General features: G+C 51.6%; 1 protein-coding gene across 1 annotated transcript in view; it reads right to left on the bottom strand.

The window, feature by feature from the left end:
- Window positions 1-16,641, bottom strand: part of ANKDD1A (ankyrin repeat and death domain containing 1A) — a 38,322-nt gene that overhangs the window by 4,431 nt on the left and 17,250 nt on the right. The window contains exons 10-12 of the mRNA XM_062204800.1: window positions 6,128-6,226; window positions 3,894-3,992; window positions 2,840-2,935 (exon numbers count right to left, since the gene is read on the bottom strand). Of these exons, the coding sequence (XP_062060784.1) occupies window positions 2,840-2,935; window positions 3,894-3,992; window positions 6,128-6,226 (294 nt within the window). The remainder of the gene's footprint in view (window positions 1-2,839; window positions 2,936-3,893; window positions 3,993-6,127; window positions 6,227-16,641) is intronic.

The following is a 16,641-nucleotide window of genomic DNA, read 5'->3' as shown; positions in this document are numbered from 1 at the left end:
GAAATCTTCCATCCACTGGTTCACTCCCCAAATGGCCACAATGGCCAGGCCTGGGCCAGGACAAAGCCAGGAGCCAGGAGCTTTCTCTAGGATTCCCATGTGGGTGCAGGGGCCCAAGCACTTGGGCCATCTTCCACTGCTTTCCCAGGTACATTTGCAGGGAGCTGGATCGGAAGTGGAGCAGCTGGGACTCGAACCAGTGCCAATATGGGATGCTGGCTTCATAGGTGGAGGCTAAACCTGCTATTCCACAGTGCAGGACCCAGTGCAGTGTCCTAAGCCCCAGCTGTAGACGGAGGTTTTCTGGGAGCTTGAAGAACTACTGATGCTTGAGGCTGATGCTGTGGCACAGTGGCTTTAGCTGCTACCTGCAACACGGGCATATGAGCACCAGTTCAAGTCCCGGCCACTTCACTTCCAATCCAGCTTCCTGCTAATGTGCCTGGGAAAGCAGCGGAAGATGGCCCAAGTCCTTGGGCCCCTGCACCCACGTGGGAGACCCAGAAGAAGCTCCTGGCTCCTGGCTTCCGTCTGGCCCATATGGGATGTGGCCATTTGAGGAATGTACCAGTGTATGGAAGATCGATTCATTTCTCACTCTCTCTCTCTCTCTCTCTCTTTCTCTGTCTCATAACTGTGCCTTTCAAATAAAACAAACAAAAAAGACTTTTTAAAAAAAGAGTAAAGAAAAAAGAGAAAAAAAGGCCTATAGAGCCAGAAGTGATTCAGAAGGAAGCAGCGATGAGTCGGGTGGGCAGACCCTCGGCGGGATCACACTGAGGGTGACCTGCTGTACGTAAAGAGGCCGTGGTGTCTGAGAGAACCTGCTCACCAGTGCAAGAATCATCTTGTGGCGCTCTGGAATCTGTCAGCCATCACTTTGGAATAATGATTCTTATTTGAGAGGTATAAGAGAAGTTGACTAAGTTGGTAGATCCCAAAAGCTTATACAGTGCATGTTTGTATTTTTAGGTTTAATTTCATGGACTTACTGGGATAATTTAAGAATTCAGGGATGGGGCCGGAGCTGTGGCTCACTTGGTTAATCCTCCGCCTGCGGCGCCGGCATCCCATATGGGCACCAGATTCTAGTCCCGGCTGCTCCTCTTCCAGTCCAGTTCTCTGCTGTGGCCCAGGAAGGCAGTGGAGGATGGCCCAAGTGCTTGGGCCCTGCACCCGCACGGGAGACCAGGAAGAAGCTCCTGGCTCCTGGCTTCAGATCGGCACAGTGCCGGCCGTTGCGGCCAATTGTGGAGTGAACCAGTGGATGGAAAACCTCCTCTCTCTCTGTGTTTCCTCTCTCTGTGTAACTCTGACTTTCAAATAAATCAATAAATAAATCTTAAAAAAATTTATTCATTCAGTTTTAAATATTTAGGATCATTTAATTTACTAAGTTTAGATATAAGACCAAGCAATAATGAAAAGGCTTCCTTTATAAAATAAATGTAAAAGTTTAAAGAAAACGTTTTAAAATTTGTAACAAATTTTATATTAGTTATAAGAACTGAACAAATGCAAAAAAAGATAATTTTCTGTGTATCAAAATGCTTATTGGCCGGCGCCATGGCTCAATAGGCTAATCCTCCGCCTTGCGGCACTGGCATACCAGGTTCTAGTCCCGGTTGGGGCACCGGATTCTGTCCTGGTTGCCCCTCTTCCAGGCCACCTCCCCGCCCCCCAGTGGGGATAACCTTGGGGGCTGCGGTCTGAATGTATCCTCCCCATTTTAACCTGAGCTGCCTAACGCACAGTGGGGGTGGGGCGGGGGGTGGGGAACGAGGGCTGAATCATGGATCCTGGGAAGGGGAAGTCTTGGCAGACACAGGAGGGATTGTCACCTCTCTGTGGGCCTGCCTGGGCCTCGCCACACAGGCACTTTGTACAGAGTAGCAGTGGGGCCGCTCCCCTCCCACTGCCCTGTGCCTGCTGTTGGAGCCCTGTGGGCCCAGGTCGCCACCCCTGTGAGCCTGTGCAGGCTTTGTGGAGAGGGCTGCTCCTGGGTGGGGCCTGTCCAGACACCTTGTTTCAAAGGGAGTGGGCTGGAGCTAGCAAGCAAACATCCCACAGCTGATCAAGAACTTTTTCTTGTTTTTAAACCATCACGTCTTCATTTCACATTGGAATAAAGTGAGTTTTTGAAACCTGCAAAAAAAAAAAAAAAAAAAAAAAGGGAGTGCAGTGGAGGATGGCCCAAGTGCTTGGGCCCTGCACCCCATGGGAGACCAGGAGAAGCACCTGGCTCCTGCCATCGGATCAGCGCGGTGCGCTGGCTGCAGAGCACCGGCCGCGGCGGCCATTGGAGGGTGAACCAACGGCAAAGGAAGACCTTTCTCTGTCTCTCTCACTGTCCACTCTGCCTGTCAAAAAAAAAATGCTCATTTTTGGTACCCAGGACACCAAAAACTGTCTTAGCTTGTATCCAGGGTACCTCAAGCCCCCCCCCCCCCTCAGTTGCTAGCCACCACACCCCCTGCCTGCCCTGCACTCTGTGGCTCTTCTTTCCCAAGCACACAGCAGACATCACTAATCGATCCCAGCACACGTTCCTCTGGGCTCAGAAAGTTGCCTGAACACAACCCCACCAATCCCCTGGAGATGGCCGTGAGGCAGCAGTAACTGGGGTCTCCCTTCACCCCCACATGCACACATGCACACTTTCATCAGCCAGCAGCTACGGCTGGGCCCCGTGGAGTCTCCACACAGGCACTGCCTTCTGTCTGCTCCTATCAGTGTGTCTGGAAGATCATCCGGACAACCCAGGGGGTGCACCAGGCAGGGACTGTCACCCACCAGTCAGAACTGGATCCAAAGCCCGCTCCAGCCAGAGCCTCCGTACCTTCTCCCATTTGTAGAAGCGATCAGCCTTTATGATCATGTCCACCAGGCTGACGTGGTTGCCGCGGGCGGCCACGGCCAGGGCGGTTTTTCCTTGCTGCAGGGAAGAGGCGAGAAGGGAGCTGGGGTTTGCAGAGGAGGGGTGCAAGGTGCCCCCCCAATGACAGACCCTCCTGCCCAATGCACTTCCCACAAGTCTACACCTGCAGGGATGTGGAAAAGTCTGTAATAATAAAAACAACAGCAACAATAATTTAAAATAAAATAAATTAGAATTTTAAAATAACAGAAATAAGTTTAAAAGGCAATAATAATAGTGATTCTGGCACCGCCTCGTGCATTTCTCCAGTGTGCAGGAAGCTTTAGAGCTTGGGAAACGCCTGTTTGCAGTCCCCAACCTCACCAGGCAGAGGCGCCACCACTCGGGGTTCCAGGAAGCGAGGCCCAGGGCAGGGGCGTGGGCGAGCCCGGCACCCTCGTCCATCTCCTGCCAGGCACCGGGCCCTTTGCTCACCCCCTGGGGAGGGGCTCTTTGCATCTGGCCACTGGCCCTGGCCCAGCTCGGAGCAGTTCAGCCTCAGGCCTGATCCCGGCCTCCAGCTCTGGCCCTCCCCACCCCAGACCGGCCTCCTGCCCCAACCAGCCTGCGGCCTCCAAATTCACAGCAGCGCCCAGCTCTCCTGAAGCCCCCTGAGGAAGTAGCTGCCCCGCGCAGTGACCTGCATGGCCCCCCCAAGCCCTGTCCCACACGGAGGGGGGATGGGCAGCCACGGGAGACTTGTTCTGCTTCTTCCACTCCCCACGAGCTGACTGAAGGAGCTCACAGCCTGGTGGGGGCCAGCAAATAGAAAAGGCCCAGGGGCAGGGCCAGGGCTGGGGGACCCAGAGGGCGGAGGGGAAGGCAGTAGAAGGCTGGGAAGACTGCTTGGAGGAGGCTGCTTTGAGCTGCCGTATTTTGAGGATTGAACAACCTGAGGGGGAATGAGAAGGAGGCACTGGTAGCAAAGAGGGAGGCATGCAGGTCTGAAAGGCAGGCAGGTAGCAAGCACAGGTACCTTATCTCTCGGGCTCAGGTCAACCCCCGCGACCAGGAGCAGCTCGGCGACCTCCTGGCAGGCGAGCTCGGCGGCCAGGTGCAGGGGCGTCTGCTGCCTCTAGGGAGGGAGCCAAGGGGACGGGTGAGCAGGGGTGGCCTGCAGGGGTGGCCGGAGGCTCAAAGTCAGGACCGCCCACGGTGAGACACTCCCAATGGGCCAGTACGATCTTCCATAAGAAGTTACTGGTGTTGGGGCCTAGAAGGCTATGCCTCCACCTGCAGCACCAGCATCCCATACGGGCACTGGTTCAAGTCCCAGCTGCTCCACTTCTGATCCAGCTCTCTGCTTTGGCCTGGGAAAGCAGCGGAAGATGGCCCAGGTCCTTGGGATCCTGCACCCATGTGGGGGATCTGGAGGAAGCTCCTGGCTCCTGGCTTCAGCCTGGCCCAGCACCAACCATTGTGGCCATTTGTGGAGTGAACCAGCGGATGGAAGATCTCTCTGTCTCTCCCTCTCTCTCTGTAACTCTACCTTTCAAACAAGTAAATAAATCTTAAGGAAGAGGAAGGGAGGGAGGGAGGGAGGGAGGGAGGGAGGGAGGGAGGGAGAAAGAAGTTACTGTGTTGGGGTTGGAGGTGTTGAGTGCAGGTAGCTGGGTTTAATCATTATATAACACTCACCAGAGACTTGGTGAAAACAAAGTAGAAAGAAGAAAAACAAAAATCAGAAACAGGAGCGGAATCGGGCTACAGCAGGTTAAGCTGTTGCTTGGGACGCCCACCTCCCACACCACTGCCTCGTTCTGAGTCCCAGCGACTCTGCCCTTCTGGCTCGGCTTCCTGCTAACATGCTTGGGAAACAGCAGATGACGGCCCAAAGGCTCGGCCCCTGCCACCCACATAGGAGATCGGGCTGGAGGTCCTGGCTCCTGGCTTCAGCCTGGCCCAGCCCTAATTTTGCAGGCATTTGGAGAGTGAACCAGTGGATAGATGATGGCTCTCTTTCTCTCTCTCTCGCTCCCCCCTCCCCTCCCTCTCTCTGACTCTTTCAAATAAAATAAATAAATTTTAAAGAGAGAGAGAGACTGGTCCACCACCCAAGTCAAATCCCCTAGTGATCCTAGTTTGCTTTCTCCAGTCTTTTCTGAAATGCAGAATGTCTTCAGTTTGTGGGTTTTATATATATGAGATCATCTGTATATACAGTGTACATCTCATTTTTCTACCTCATATTTTTTGTGTATTATAAGCTCTGATAAACATCATTTAAAAAAAAATCTATTCATTTATTTGAAAGTCAGAGATAGAGAGGGGGGAAGACAGAGAGAGAGAAAGATAAGGAGAGAGATGTTCCACCTGCTGCTTCACTCCCCAGAGGGCCACAACAGCCAGGGCTGAGCCAGGCCAAAGCCAGGAGCCAGGAGCTTCCTCCAGTTCTCTCACATGGGTGCCGGGGGCCAAGGACATGGCCAGTTCCACTGCTGTCCCAGGTGCATTAGCAGGGAGCTGGATCGTAAGTGGAGCAGCTGGGGACATGAACCAGCACCCATATGGGAAGCCAGCATTGCAGGTGACAGCTTTACCCACTATGCCACAACACTGGCCCTGCTAAACACCATCTTAACAACTCCATAATGGCCTATGTTTATGTCTGACCATCATGTACTCAAGGGCTTCTTTACTATTATTAGATATTTGGGTTACATTCAAATCGAGGACTGACAGACGGTGCTGCCGTGAGTATCTTTGTGCGCGAGCTCCTAGTACACTTCCCAGGGTTCAGTTCCCAGGGTGGGAGGTGGGGCAAGTGCCAGTCACCGTCAAGACGGCCAATCTGTCCTGCCAAGTGGCTCTGCGCTGCCAGCGCTTGCCTGCGCCGTGGCCTTGCTGGCACTGAGCAGGGTGCACTTGGGGCATGGGTTAAGAGCGAAGACTTCAAAGGGATCTTTACTGATCGCAGCTTCAGACCCAAGGCCTTATTGTTACACAAAAACACCCCAGTGGCTCCCATCTGGGATTTTCCCTAAAGAAAAACACCAAGAACACCAGGCGGCTGTAGGGAGATGTCTACTACAGTGTTCTGTATCTCTTGGCAAAAACTCAGCAAACAACCATAGCACTAACAATGAAACGATGCCACCTCCAACAGTGTTCGGACAGTCTTTCACACCTCACACAGCAGTTGCTTGACTCTGGGCCCTGCTGAGACCTGCAGGACTGGGAGCAGCCCACAGGCTGCCGGGAGCCACTTACGTTGTCGGTGGCGTCCAGGTCGGCGTTGGCGTCGATGAGGAGCTGGACCAGGGTGGGGAAGTTGTGCCGCACGGCGAGGTGCATGGGCGAGGCACCCTGCTGTAAGGGGGACACAGTCAGCACCACGTGGGGCCTGCCCAGGACTACGCAGCTCCAGGCTGGCTCCGGTGGGCAGCAGCAGGAAGCCATCGGGGCTTCAAGGTTCGGCTCTTCTAGCTTCTTAAGCCTTGTGGGTGGCCGGAGGCGTTCCTAGCCCCGAAGCCTGAATCTCCAGGAGCCTAAATCTCATCCTCAAGGTGGGTGGGGTCTGGGTCTCCCAGCCTGAGGCCTGTTGCGCCAGGGTCTTGGAGAGATGCCCACTGTGTGACCGTGGCCAAGTCACTTCCCTTCCTCTGCTACATTTCATCTAGCAGGTGCTTGCCTAGGTCCCTTCTGGCAGCAGCACCTTTGGATCTTCTGCCCTGAAACCCACACACCCACCCAAGGAGTACACAGGGCTGGTGTTCTTGTCCCGTCTTTGTCATGTGGCCCAGAAGGACCATGTCTTTCGGGCCCCTGTATCCCTCAACACGTAGGTAGGGGACAAATGTTTACGTAGGAGATGAGTGAATCAGCGAGCCAGCCAGGGCCACAGAGGACGCGTCCTCAAGTCTGTGCTGGGAACACTGTCCCCGCCAGTCCCCTGAGGCCCTGACTGAATGACAATGTAGACTGACTGCCACAGCAGCCCACTCTTTAGGTGACATAGTGACATGTACTGTGGAACAGTGCCAGCCAACACCACTGATGGCATAAGTCCATATCTATGGAGGAAAAACACCCTCAAAGCCTGAGTAGAAAAAGGTTATAATACAGAACACACACACACACACACACGAGTGTCCTCGATTCCATTTTACATGTTTAGGCCAGGAAGAGAAATTATTTTATCGATATTGGGGAAAAAAAATCTTACTAATACCATTGTTTGTAGGTGATGTGATTACACTTCTATACTTAGAAAAATTGGAATAGTTGCTACCCTCCGCCCAAAAAAAAATACCTCTAGCAGAATCAAGATGGCCATACAGAAAATTACCCACGTGACTAGTATCCAGTGTTGAAAGCCGGTAAGAAATGACACATTCAAAGCGATACTGTGTTCACAATGACAGGCAAACAGCACGATGTATCCATGAAGAGTGCTCTCGGGAGTGGGTAAGGGCAAGCCAGGAGCTCCGGCAGCATGACGGCAAAGCAAGGCAAGATGCCTGCTGAAGAGACGAAATGTCACAAAGATGACTCTTAACCACCGTGGGTTTCATGTGGTCCCAAACCAAGATGCCAAAAACCCCTGGGAAGTTTCTGAGACATGTCCTACAAATTAAAAAAAAAAAAAAAAAACAGGTAAAACTGCTTTAGAATTTAACAGCGGCTGTTGTGTGTAATGATGACCTGGGAAAGCAGTGGAAGGCCCAAGTGCTTGGGCCCCTGCACCCACGTGGGAGACCCACAGGAAGCTCCTGGCTCCTGGCTTTGGATCAGCACGGCTCCAGCCGTTGCGGCCAATTGGGGAGTGAACCAGTGGATAGAAGACCTCTCTGTCACTCTTTGTCTCTCCCTCTCTCTAGAACTCTTTCCAACAAATAAATAAATAGAAAAAGAAATGTTCATTTTGAGATAACTGTAGGTTCACACACAGTTCAGTAATTATAGACTGATCTGGTGTATCTTTTACCATTTCCCCAGTGGTCACACCGTGTGTGTGCCTGTATGTATGTGTGTGTGCCTGTGTGTATGTGTGTGCTTGTGTGTGTGTCTGTGTGTATGCCTGTGTGTATGTATGTGTGTGTGCCTGTGTGTGTGTGTATGTGTGTGCATGTATGTGTATGTATGTGTGCCTGTGTGTATGTGTGTGCCCGGGTATGTCTGTGTGTGCCTGTGTGTATGTGTGTGTGCATGTATGTGTATGTGTGTGTCTGTGTGTCTCTGTGTGTCTGTGTGTATATGTATGTGTGTGCATGCATGTGTGTGTGTCTGTGTGCATGCATGTGTGTCTGTGTGTGTATGTATGTGTGTGCCTGTGTGTATGTGTGTGTGCCTGTGTGTCTCTGTGTATATGTATGTGTGTGCATGCATGTGTGTGTCTGTGTGTGTATGCCTGTGTGTGCCTGTGTGTATGTGTGTGTGCCTGTGTGTCTCTGTGTGCCTGTGTGTATATATGTGTGTATGCATGTGTGTATGTATGTGTGTGCCTGTATGTGTGTGTGCATGTATGTGTATGTATGTGTGTGTGCCTGTGTGTGTATAAGTATGTGTGTGCATGTGTGTGTTAGGTTCCATGCAGTTTTCTCCCACGTGCAGGTTCATGTATTTACCATATAGTCAAGACACAGGACAGCTCCCTCCCTACAAGAATCTCTCATATGCTCCTTTGACAACCATTCTCTCCTCCATCCTCTATCCAAACCCTCCATTCCTCACCCAGCAACCACTAAATAGCTCTCCTTGAAGCCAGCGCTGTGGCATAGTAAGTTAAGCATCCTCCTGTGGCAATGGCATTCCATATGGGCTCCGTTTCAAGTCCTGGCTGCTCCTCTTCCAATCCATCTCTCTGCTATGGCCTGGAAAAGCAGCAAAAGATGATCCAGGTTCCTGGCCCCTGCATCCATGTGGGAGACCCAGAAGAAGCTCCTGGCTCCTGGCTTCAGATCAGCCCAGCTCTGGCTGTGCAACCATTTGGGGAGTGAACCAGCAGATGGAAGACCTCTCTCTAGGCCTCTCCTTCTTTCTCTAACTCTGCCTCTCAATAAATAAATTTTTTTAAATAGCTCTCCTTTTCTATTTCATCATTTCAAGACTGTTGTAAAAATGGAATATCAGTACATGTAAAGTTTGGAGCTGGCTTTTTCACTCAGCATAATCCCCTGGGATCTATCCAAACGGCTCATGTGTGGATAGCTTCTTCCCTTCTGTTGCTGAGACATCCCACAGTGCTTTGAGTGTGTTCCCCAAAGTTCATGCGTCGGACACCGAATCCCCAGTGGAACAGGGCTGAGAGGTGGGACCTATAAAAAGTGCTTAGAGGGGCCGGGGCTGCGGCGTAGCCAGTAAAGCTGCTGCCTGCAGTGCCAGCATCCCATTTAGGCACTGGTTCAAGGCCTGGCTGCTCCACTTCTGATCCAGCTCCCTGCTAATGGCCTGGGAAAGCAGTGGAAGACGGCCCAGGTACTTGGGTCCCTGTACCCACATGGGAGACCAGGAGGAAATTCTTGGCTCCTGGCTTTGAATTGGCCCAGCTCCGACCATTGTGGCCATTTGGGGAGTGACCCAGCGGATAGAAGACCTCTCTTTCTCACTGCTTCTGTAACTCTGCCTTCCAAATGAATCTTTAGAAATCTTTAGAAAGAGAGAGAGAGAGAGAGAGAGAGAGAGAGAGAGAGGGAGGAAGGAAGGAAGGAAAAATTGCTTAGGAAGTGTGGGGAACCTCTTCTCTGCCCAGGGCCACCTGCTGTAGGTGTGCCGAATTTCGAGTACCCCTGTGGTTGCCTTGGTAGGGCCGGAGCACCTGATTTGGCCGCTTCTGTGGCCCCGGGCTGGATGTTCCCACTCCTGGCTTGGACCATGAATGGATTAGTGCTGTGATTTGGGGAGTGGTTTTCTCTCTCTCTCAATCCCTCTCCCTCTTTCTCCTCCCTCCAATATCATGCCCTCCACCATGTTACAATGCAGGAAACAAATCCTCACCAGATGCCAGCCCCTCAATCTTGGACTGCCTCGCTTCCAGGATTGTGAGAAATAAATGTATTTTCTTTATAAATTCCCCAGTTTCTGGCATTCTGTTACAGAAGTACAACATGAATTAACATACATGGTATGGATGTGCCACAGTTTGTTTTATCACTCACCTGCTGAAGGCTATCTGGATTGTTTCCAGTTTGGGGCTATGACAATCAAAGCCACTGTAAATATTCGTGTACAGGATTTTGTATGAATAGGAGTTTTCATTTGTCTGGCACAGATACCCAGGAATGCGATGCTGGGTCGTGTGGGAACTACATGCTTAGTTTTTTGGTTTTTGTTTTGTTTTGTTTTGTTTTTGTTTTTGTTTTTTTTTTTTGACAGGCAGAGTGGACAGTGAGGGAGAGAGAGAGAGAGAGAGAGAGAGAGAGAGGTCTTCCTTTACTGTTGGTTCACCCTCCAATGGCTGCTGCGGCCAGCACACCACAATGATCCGAAGCCAGGAGCCAGGTGCTTCTCCTGGTCTCCCATGCAGGTGCAGGGCCCAAGCACTTGGGCCATCCTCCACTGCACTCCCGGGCCATAGCAGAGAGCTGGCCTGGAAGAGGGGCAACCAGGACAGAATCCAGTGCCCCTACCAGGACTAGAACCCAGTGTGCCGGCCGCAGGTGGAGGATTAGCCTAGTGAGCCGCAGTGCTGGCCAACACGCTTAGCTTTATAGACAGTCCCTCTGCTGTTTTTCAGAGTGACTGTTGCATTGCACATTGGCGGCAGCGAGGCATGAGTGATCCAGTGTTAGCTTCCCTTGCCACCCTTCGATGTTGTCACTTTCATCTTGCCCATTCTGACAGGTGTGTGTCCTCTCCTGGTGGCTCGAACTGTGCTGCTCCAGTGGCTCAGGATGTCGAGCGTCTTCCCACGAGCTTGCTCGCCACCTGCTTGTCCTCCTCGGCAGAATGTCCCCTCCTGCCTGCTGCTCATTTTTGGAATGAATGTTTTACTTTTTTATGGTTGAGTTTTTATTCTTAGATCCTTTGTAAGATATGAGAGAGAGAAAGAGAGATCTTCCATCCACTGGTTCACTCCCCAAATGGCCATAACAGCTGGGTGGGGCTGGACCAGGCTGAAACCAGGAGCCAGGAGTTCCATCTTGGTCACACACTTCCTGGGCCATCATCCACTGCCTTCCCAGGCACATTAGTAGGGAGCTGGATCAGAAGCAGAGCAGCCAGGGCTCAAACCAGTTCTCAATACGGGATGCAGGTACAGCAAGCGTGGCTTACCCCTCTGTGCCACAACACACATCCCCTTAGTTTTCTGTAACAGTTGCAAAGATAGTATGGAAAATTCCCATATATACACTATACCCACATTATTTACTTGAAAGACAGAGAGGCAGAGGCGGAGAGAGAAAGAGAGAGAGAGAGAGAGAGAGGGAGAGAGAGAGAGAGAGAGGTTTTCCACCTGCTGGTTTACTCCCCAGATGGCTGCAATAGCCGGAGCTGCAATGATCAGAAGCTAGGATCCAGGAACTTCTTCCAGGTCTCCCATGCAGATGCAGGAGCCCAAGGACTTGGGCCATCTTCTATTGCTTTCCCAGGAGCATTAGCAGGGATCTGGATTGGAAGTGGAGCAGCTGGGACTTGAACCAGCATCCATATGGGATGCTGGTACTGCAGGGGGTGGCAGCTTTACCCACTGCGCCACAGCGCCGGCCTCTCCCCTATTATTAACGTCTTACATTAGTGTGAGGTGTTTGTCACCATTAAGTATCCTATGTCAGTCCATTATCTGTAGCTAAAGTCCACATTCTGCTTTGATTCCTCATTTTCCACCAGATGTCCTTGTTCTCTCCCAGGGCCCTGTGCAGGACCCCGCCTTGCACCCACGCTAAGTTGTCCCAACTCCTCTTAGCTGTGACAGCGTCTCGGGCTCTCACTGCCTCCCTGCTGGATGACCTTGACAGCTGAGGAGGACTCGTCAGATATTTAGTAGAACGCTCTCACCGCGATTTGTCTGCTGCTTTGCCCACGGTTAGGCTGGGGTTATGAGTGCTGAGGAGAAAGACTATAGAGCTAAGGTGCCGTTTTTAAAAAAAGACTTACTGTTTGACAGGCAGAGAGAGAGAAAGAGAGAGAGAGAGAGAGAGAGAGAGAGAGAGAGTCTTCCATATGCTGGTTCACTCCCCTATGGCTGCAATAGTTGGGGGTGGGCCAGGCCAAAGCCAGGAACCAGAAACTCCATCTGAGTCTCCCACATGGGTGCAGGGGCCCAAGCACTTGGGCCATCTTCTGCTTTCCCAGGCACATTAGCAGGGAGCTGGATTGGAAGTGGGACAGCCAGGATGGGAACCAGTGCTCCCATTTGGGAGCTGGCGCTGCAGGAGGGAGCTTAGCCCACTGCACCCAGCACCGGCCCTGTAGCACCCATTTCACCACACCCAGGCAAGGTGGACACTCGGAGGCTGGCCTGGGCCACCTGGCTGGGCAGTGCTTGTCGGTCTCTCTGCTGGAAGGAAGTCCTTGCAGCTGACAACGGACGCGTGGACATTATGCCCCACTGCCTCAGAGGCAAGCATCATCATTTAACTTTTTTAAAAGATTCATTTATTTATCTAGAAGGCGGAGTTACAGAGAGGCAGAGGCAGAGAGAGAGAGACAGAGAGACAGAGAGAGGTCTTCCATCTGTTGGTCGCAACAGCCAGAGCTGGGCATATCTGAAGCCAGGAGCCAGGAGTTTTTCTGGGTCTCCCACGTGGGTACAGGGGACCAATGACCTGGGCCATCTTCCACTGCTTTCCCGGCCATAGCAGAGAGCAGGATGGGAAGTGGAGCAGCCGGGTCTGCGCACTAGCAGGAAGCTGCGGTCAGGAGCCGGCACCAGGCATGAAAGCCAGGCGCGCCAACACAGGACGCAGGCGTCCTCACTGGCCTCCTAATCTGAGGCCGAACTCCCACCCTGTGACTGCTCTTTTGAAGGGTGCACAGAGTGCCTGGCTGGCGAGGAGACACAAGAGGACTTCAAAAAGTTCACAGACGATGGAATGAAAAGACAAGTTTATGGTGCTGCAAGATGAACCGAGACCCGTGCACATGCAGTGTCTTCAAAAAGTTTTCAAGGAAAAATTGCAAGGATTTAAAAAAAAAAATTTTTTTTTTTGACAGGCAGAGTGGATAGTGAGAGAGAGACAGAGAGAAAGGTCTTCCTTTTTGCCGTTGGTTCACCCTCCAATGGCTGCTGCAGCCGACGCATCACGCTGATCTGAAGCCAGGAGCCAGGTGCTTCTCCTGGTCTCCCATGCGGGTATAGGGCCCAAGCACTTGGGCCATCCTCCACTGCCTTCCTGGGCCACAGCAGAGAGCTGGCCTGGAAGAGGGGCAACCGGGATAGAATCCGGCACCCCAACCGGGGCTAGAACCCGGTGTGCCGGCGCCGCAAGGCAGAGGATTAGCCTGTTAAGCCACGGCGCTGGCCTGGGATTTCAAAAACAATTTAACACCAAAAGAAGCTCATGGGGATTAAGCTGCCACTTGCAGTCCTAGTTCAAATCCCAGCTGCTCCACTTCTGATCCAGCTCCCTGCTAATGCACCTGGGAAAGCAGCAGAGGACGGCCTAAGTGCTTGGGCCCCTGTATCCACATAGGGAACGCTGATGAAGCTCCTGGCTTCGGCCTGGCCCTGCCCTGGCAGATGCAGCCTTTATGGGAATGAACCAGAGGATGGGAGATCTCTCTCTCTCTCTCTCTCTCTCTCTCTCTCTCTCTCTCTCTCTCTCTCTTTCCCTCCCTTCTCTGTAACTCTTTCAAGTAAATAAAATAAAAATCTTTAAGAAAAGAAAATCCCAGGGTTGGTGTCGTGGCACAGCAGGTTGAGCAGCTGCCTGTAATACACACATCCAGCTCCCTGCTGTGGCCTGGGAAAGGCAGCTGAAGATGGCCCAAGTGCTTGGGCCCCCGCACCCATGTAGGAGACCTGGAAGAAGCTCCTGGCTTTGACCTGACCCAGCCAAGGTCACTGCAGCCATCTGAGGAGAGAACCAGCCTATGGAAGTGCTCTCTCTCTCTTTCCCTCTCTCTTTCTACCTCCCCTTCTCTCTATGTAACTCTTTGAAAGAAAAAGTAAATATTAAAAAAAGAAGAGCCGGCGCCGTGGCTCAATAGGCTAATCCTCCGCCTGCAGCATCCGCACCCCACATTCTAGTCCCGGTCGGGGCACCGGATTCTGTCCCGGTTGCTCCTCTTCCAGTCCAGTTCTCTGCTGTGGCCCGGGAAGGCAGTGGAAAATGGCCCAAGTGCTTGGACCCTGCACCCCATGGGAGACCAGGAGGAAGCACCTTGAGATAACTAATTAGTAATATCAGAGGGAAAATAACATGGATAAAATAATTGATATTTTTTTAATTATTGGAAAAATAGAAGAAAACAAACATTTTCAAATTGTAGACAAGAAAATTCATTTCCCAAACACAGAAACAGGATGAGAAATAGCAAACAAAAAGGTCATCAGATATGATTTCTTTGGGGAATAAAAAGCTTTCTGTTTTCAAAAAGAGAGAGGAGAGAGGGCCTGTGCTTTTTTTAAAGATTTATTTTATTTGGCCGGCGCTGTGGCTCAACAGGCTAATCCTCCGCCTAGCGGCGCTGGCACACCGGGTTCTAGTCCCGGTCGGGGTGCCGGATTCTGTCCCAGTTGCCCCTTTTCCAGGCCAGCTCTCTGCTGTGGCCCAGGAAGGCAGTGGAGGATGGCCCAAAGTGCTTGGGCCCTGCACCCCATGGGAGACCAGGAGAAGCACCTGGCTCCTGCCTTCAGATCAGCGTGGTGTGCCGGCCACGGCGGCCATTGGAGGGTGAACCAACGGCAAAGGAAGACCTTTCTCTCTGTCTCTCTCTCTCACTATCCACTCTGCCTGTCAAAAATTTAAAAAAAAAAAAAAAGATTTATTTTATTTATTTGAAAGACAGAGTTACAGAGAAAGGTAGAGACAGAGAGATCTTCCATCTGCTGGTTCACTCCCCAGATGACCACAATGGCCGGAGCTATGCCAATCCAAAGCCAGGAGCCAGGAACCCCCCGCCAAGGTCTCCCACTTAGGTGCAGGGGCCCAAGGACTTGGGCCATCTTCTACTGCTTTCTCAAGCCACAGCAGAGAGCTGGGTCCGAAGAGGAGCAGCTGGGACTAGAACCTTTTCCCATATGGGATGCCAGCGCTTCAGGCCAGGGCATTAACCCGCTGTGCCACAGCGCTGGCCCCTATTTATTTATTTGAAAGTCAGAGTTACACAGAGAGAAGGGAGGCAGAGAGAGAGAGAGGTCTTCCATCCACTGGTTTACTCCCCAACTGACTGCAATGGCTGGAGCTGCACTGATCCGAAGCCAGGAGCCAGGAGCTTCCTCCGGGTCTCCTACAAGGGTCAGGGGCCCAAGGACTTGGGCCATCTTCTACTGTTTTCCCAGGCCATTAGCAGAGAGCTGGATCGGAAGAGGAGCAGCCAGGACTAGAACCGGCGCCCATATGGGATGCCAGCGCTTCCGGCCAGGGCATTAACCCGCCATGCCACAGCGCCGGCCCAGCCTGCACTTTTCATGAGAGTGTGTTTTCACATTGTTAGTCCCATCAGGCTAATTTTGATATGAAAAACAATGCAAATAGGACAAGTAAGAAGAATACAAACAGGGAACAAAAGCAGCCAGAATGAAAACAGCAGACAGGAAGGCAGGGATCTTTGCCTGTCAACGCTGGAGATGGAGGCTGGCATATATCACACACACAGTGTGTGCAAACTAATGAAAAAACAATTAGATCCCTACATCTGAACAGGCAAACCATTTGGAGAAATGATTCACTACAGATGGAAAAATGTTCACGTTCAGTCATAATGGAAGGGATGCAAATTAAGACAACAATGAGACAAGTTAGGTTGGTTAGTTTTTAATTAGGGGAAATGTAAAACCTCATACCCAGTGTTGGCCGGAGGATTAAGAAACAGCCAGCCCCTGATCTGGCTTGGGGCCCGCACTGTGGCAAAGTGGGTCAAGTCATTGCTTGCAATGCTGGCACATCCCACATCCAAGTGCCAGTTCCAGTCCTGGCTGCTCAGCTTCAGATCCAGCTCCCTGCCAACGCGCCTGGGAAAGCTCGGGGAGATGGCCCAAGTGCTTGGACCCCTGCACCCACGTGAGAGACTGGGATGGAGTTCCTGGCACCTGGCTTTGGCCTGGCCCATGCTTGGCTGTTGCAAGCATCTGGAGAGTGAACTAGCAGACGGAAGCATTTCTCTCTCTCTCTCTCTCATATAAAATAAATATGGACAGTATTAACTTCTCAAAAAAACCAACAATCTGTGCTAACAATACCTTTGATTACATAAAAATGTACATCTTAGTATTTGAAAACAATTATAAGAACAAACAACACATATGATGACCTCATAGAAACTGGTTAAAACAGACATTCACAGTAAAACAATAACAAAGAGTCATTAGCAACAAAACTTGCTAAACTGTGAATTCCTGGCATTGGTGTGAGGTCACTCACGAGTTTCTGGGGGTTATGGGCTCTGGCTTTCTGTAAGGCAGTTTGACAACTTACATCAAAAATCATGTAAATGTTTTTAGCACCTCTTTGGGGGACCCAAGTGTAATGTGAAAGAAGTAGAAGGTCAGATGCCATAAAGACGTTCACGAAATCATTATTTATAGGAGCTGAGGCAGAACTGACTGAAGTCTCCAGCACGTGGTGTGGCCGCTGGACCACAAGGAGCAGCAATGGTGGGCAACAGAAGTACAGGGTGAC

This window comes from Lepus europaeus, chromosome 11 (assembly GCF_033115175.1).
Source record: "Lepus europaeus isolate LE1 chromosome 11, mLepTim1.pri, whole genome shotgun sequence".
Classification (NCBI taxonomy): Eukaryota; Metazoa; Chordata; class Mammalia; order Lagomorpha; family Leporidae; genus Lepus; species Lepus europaeus.
Note: the sequence above shows the minus strand (reverse complement) of the source record. Positions and strands in the feature narration are given on the sequence as shown.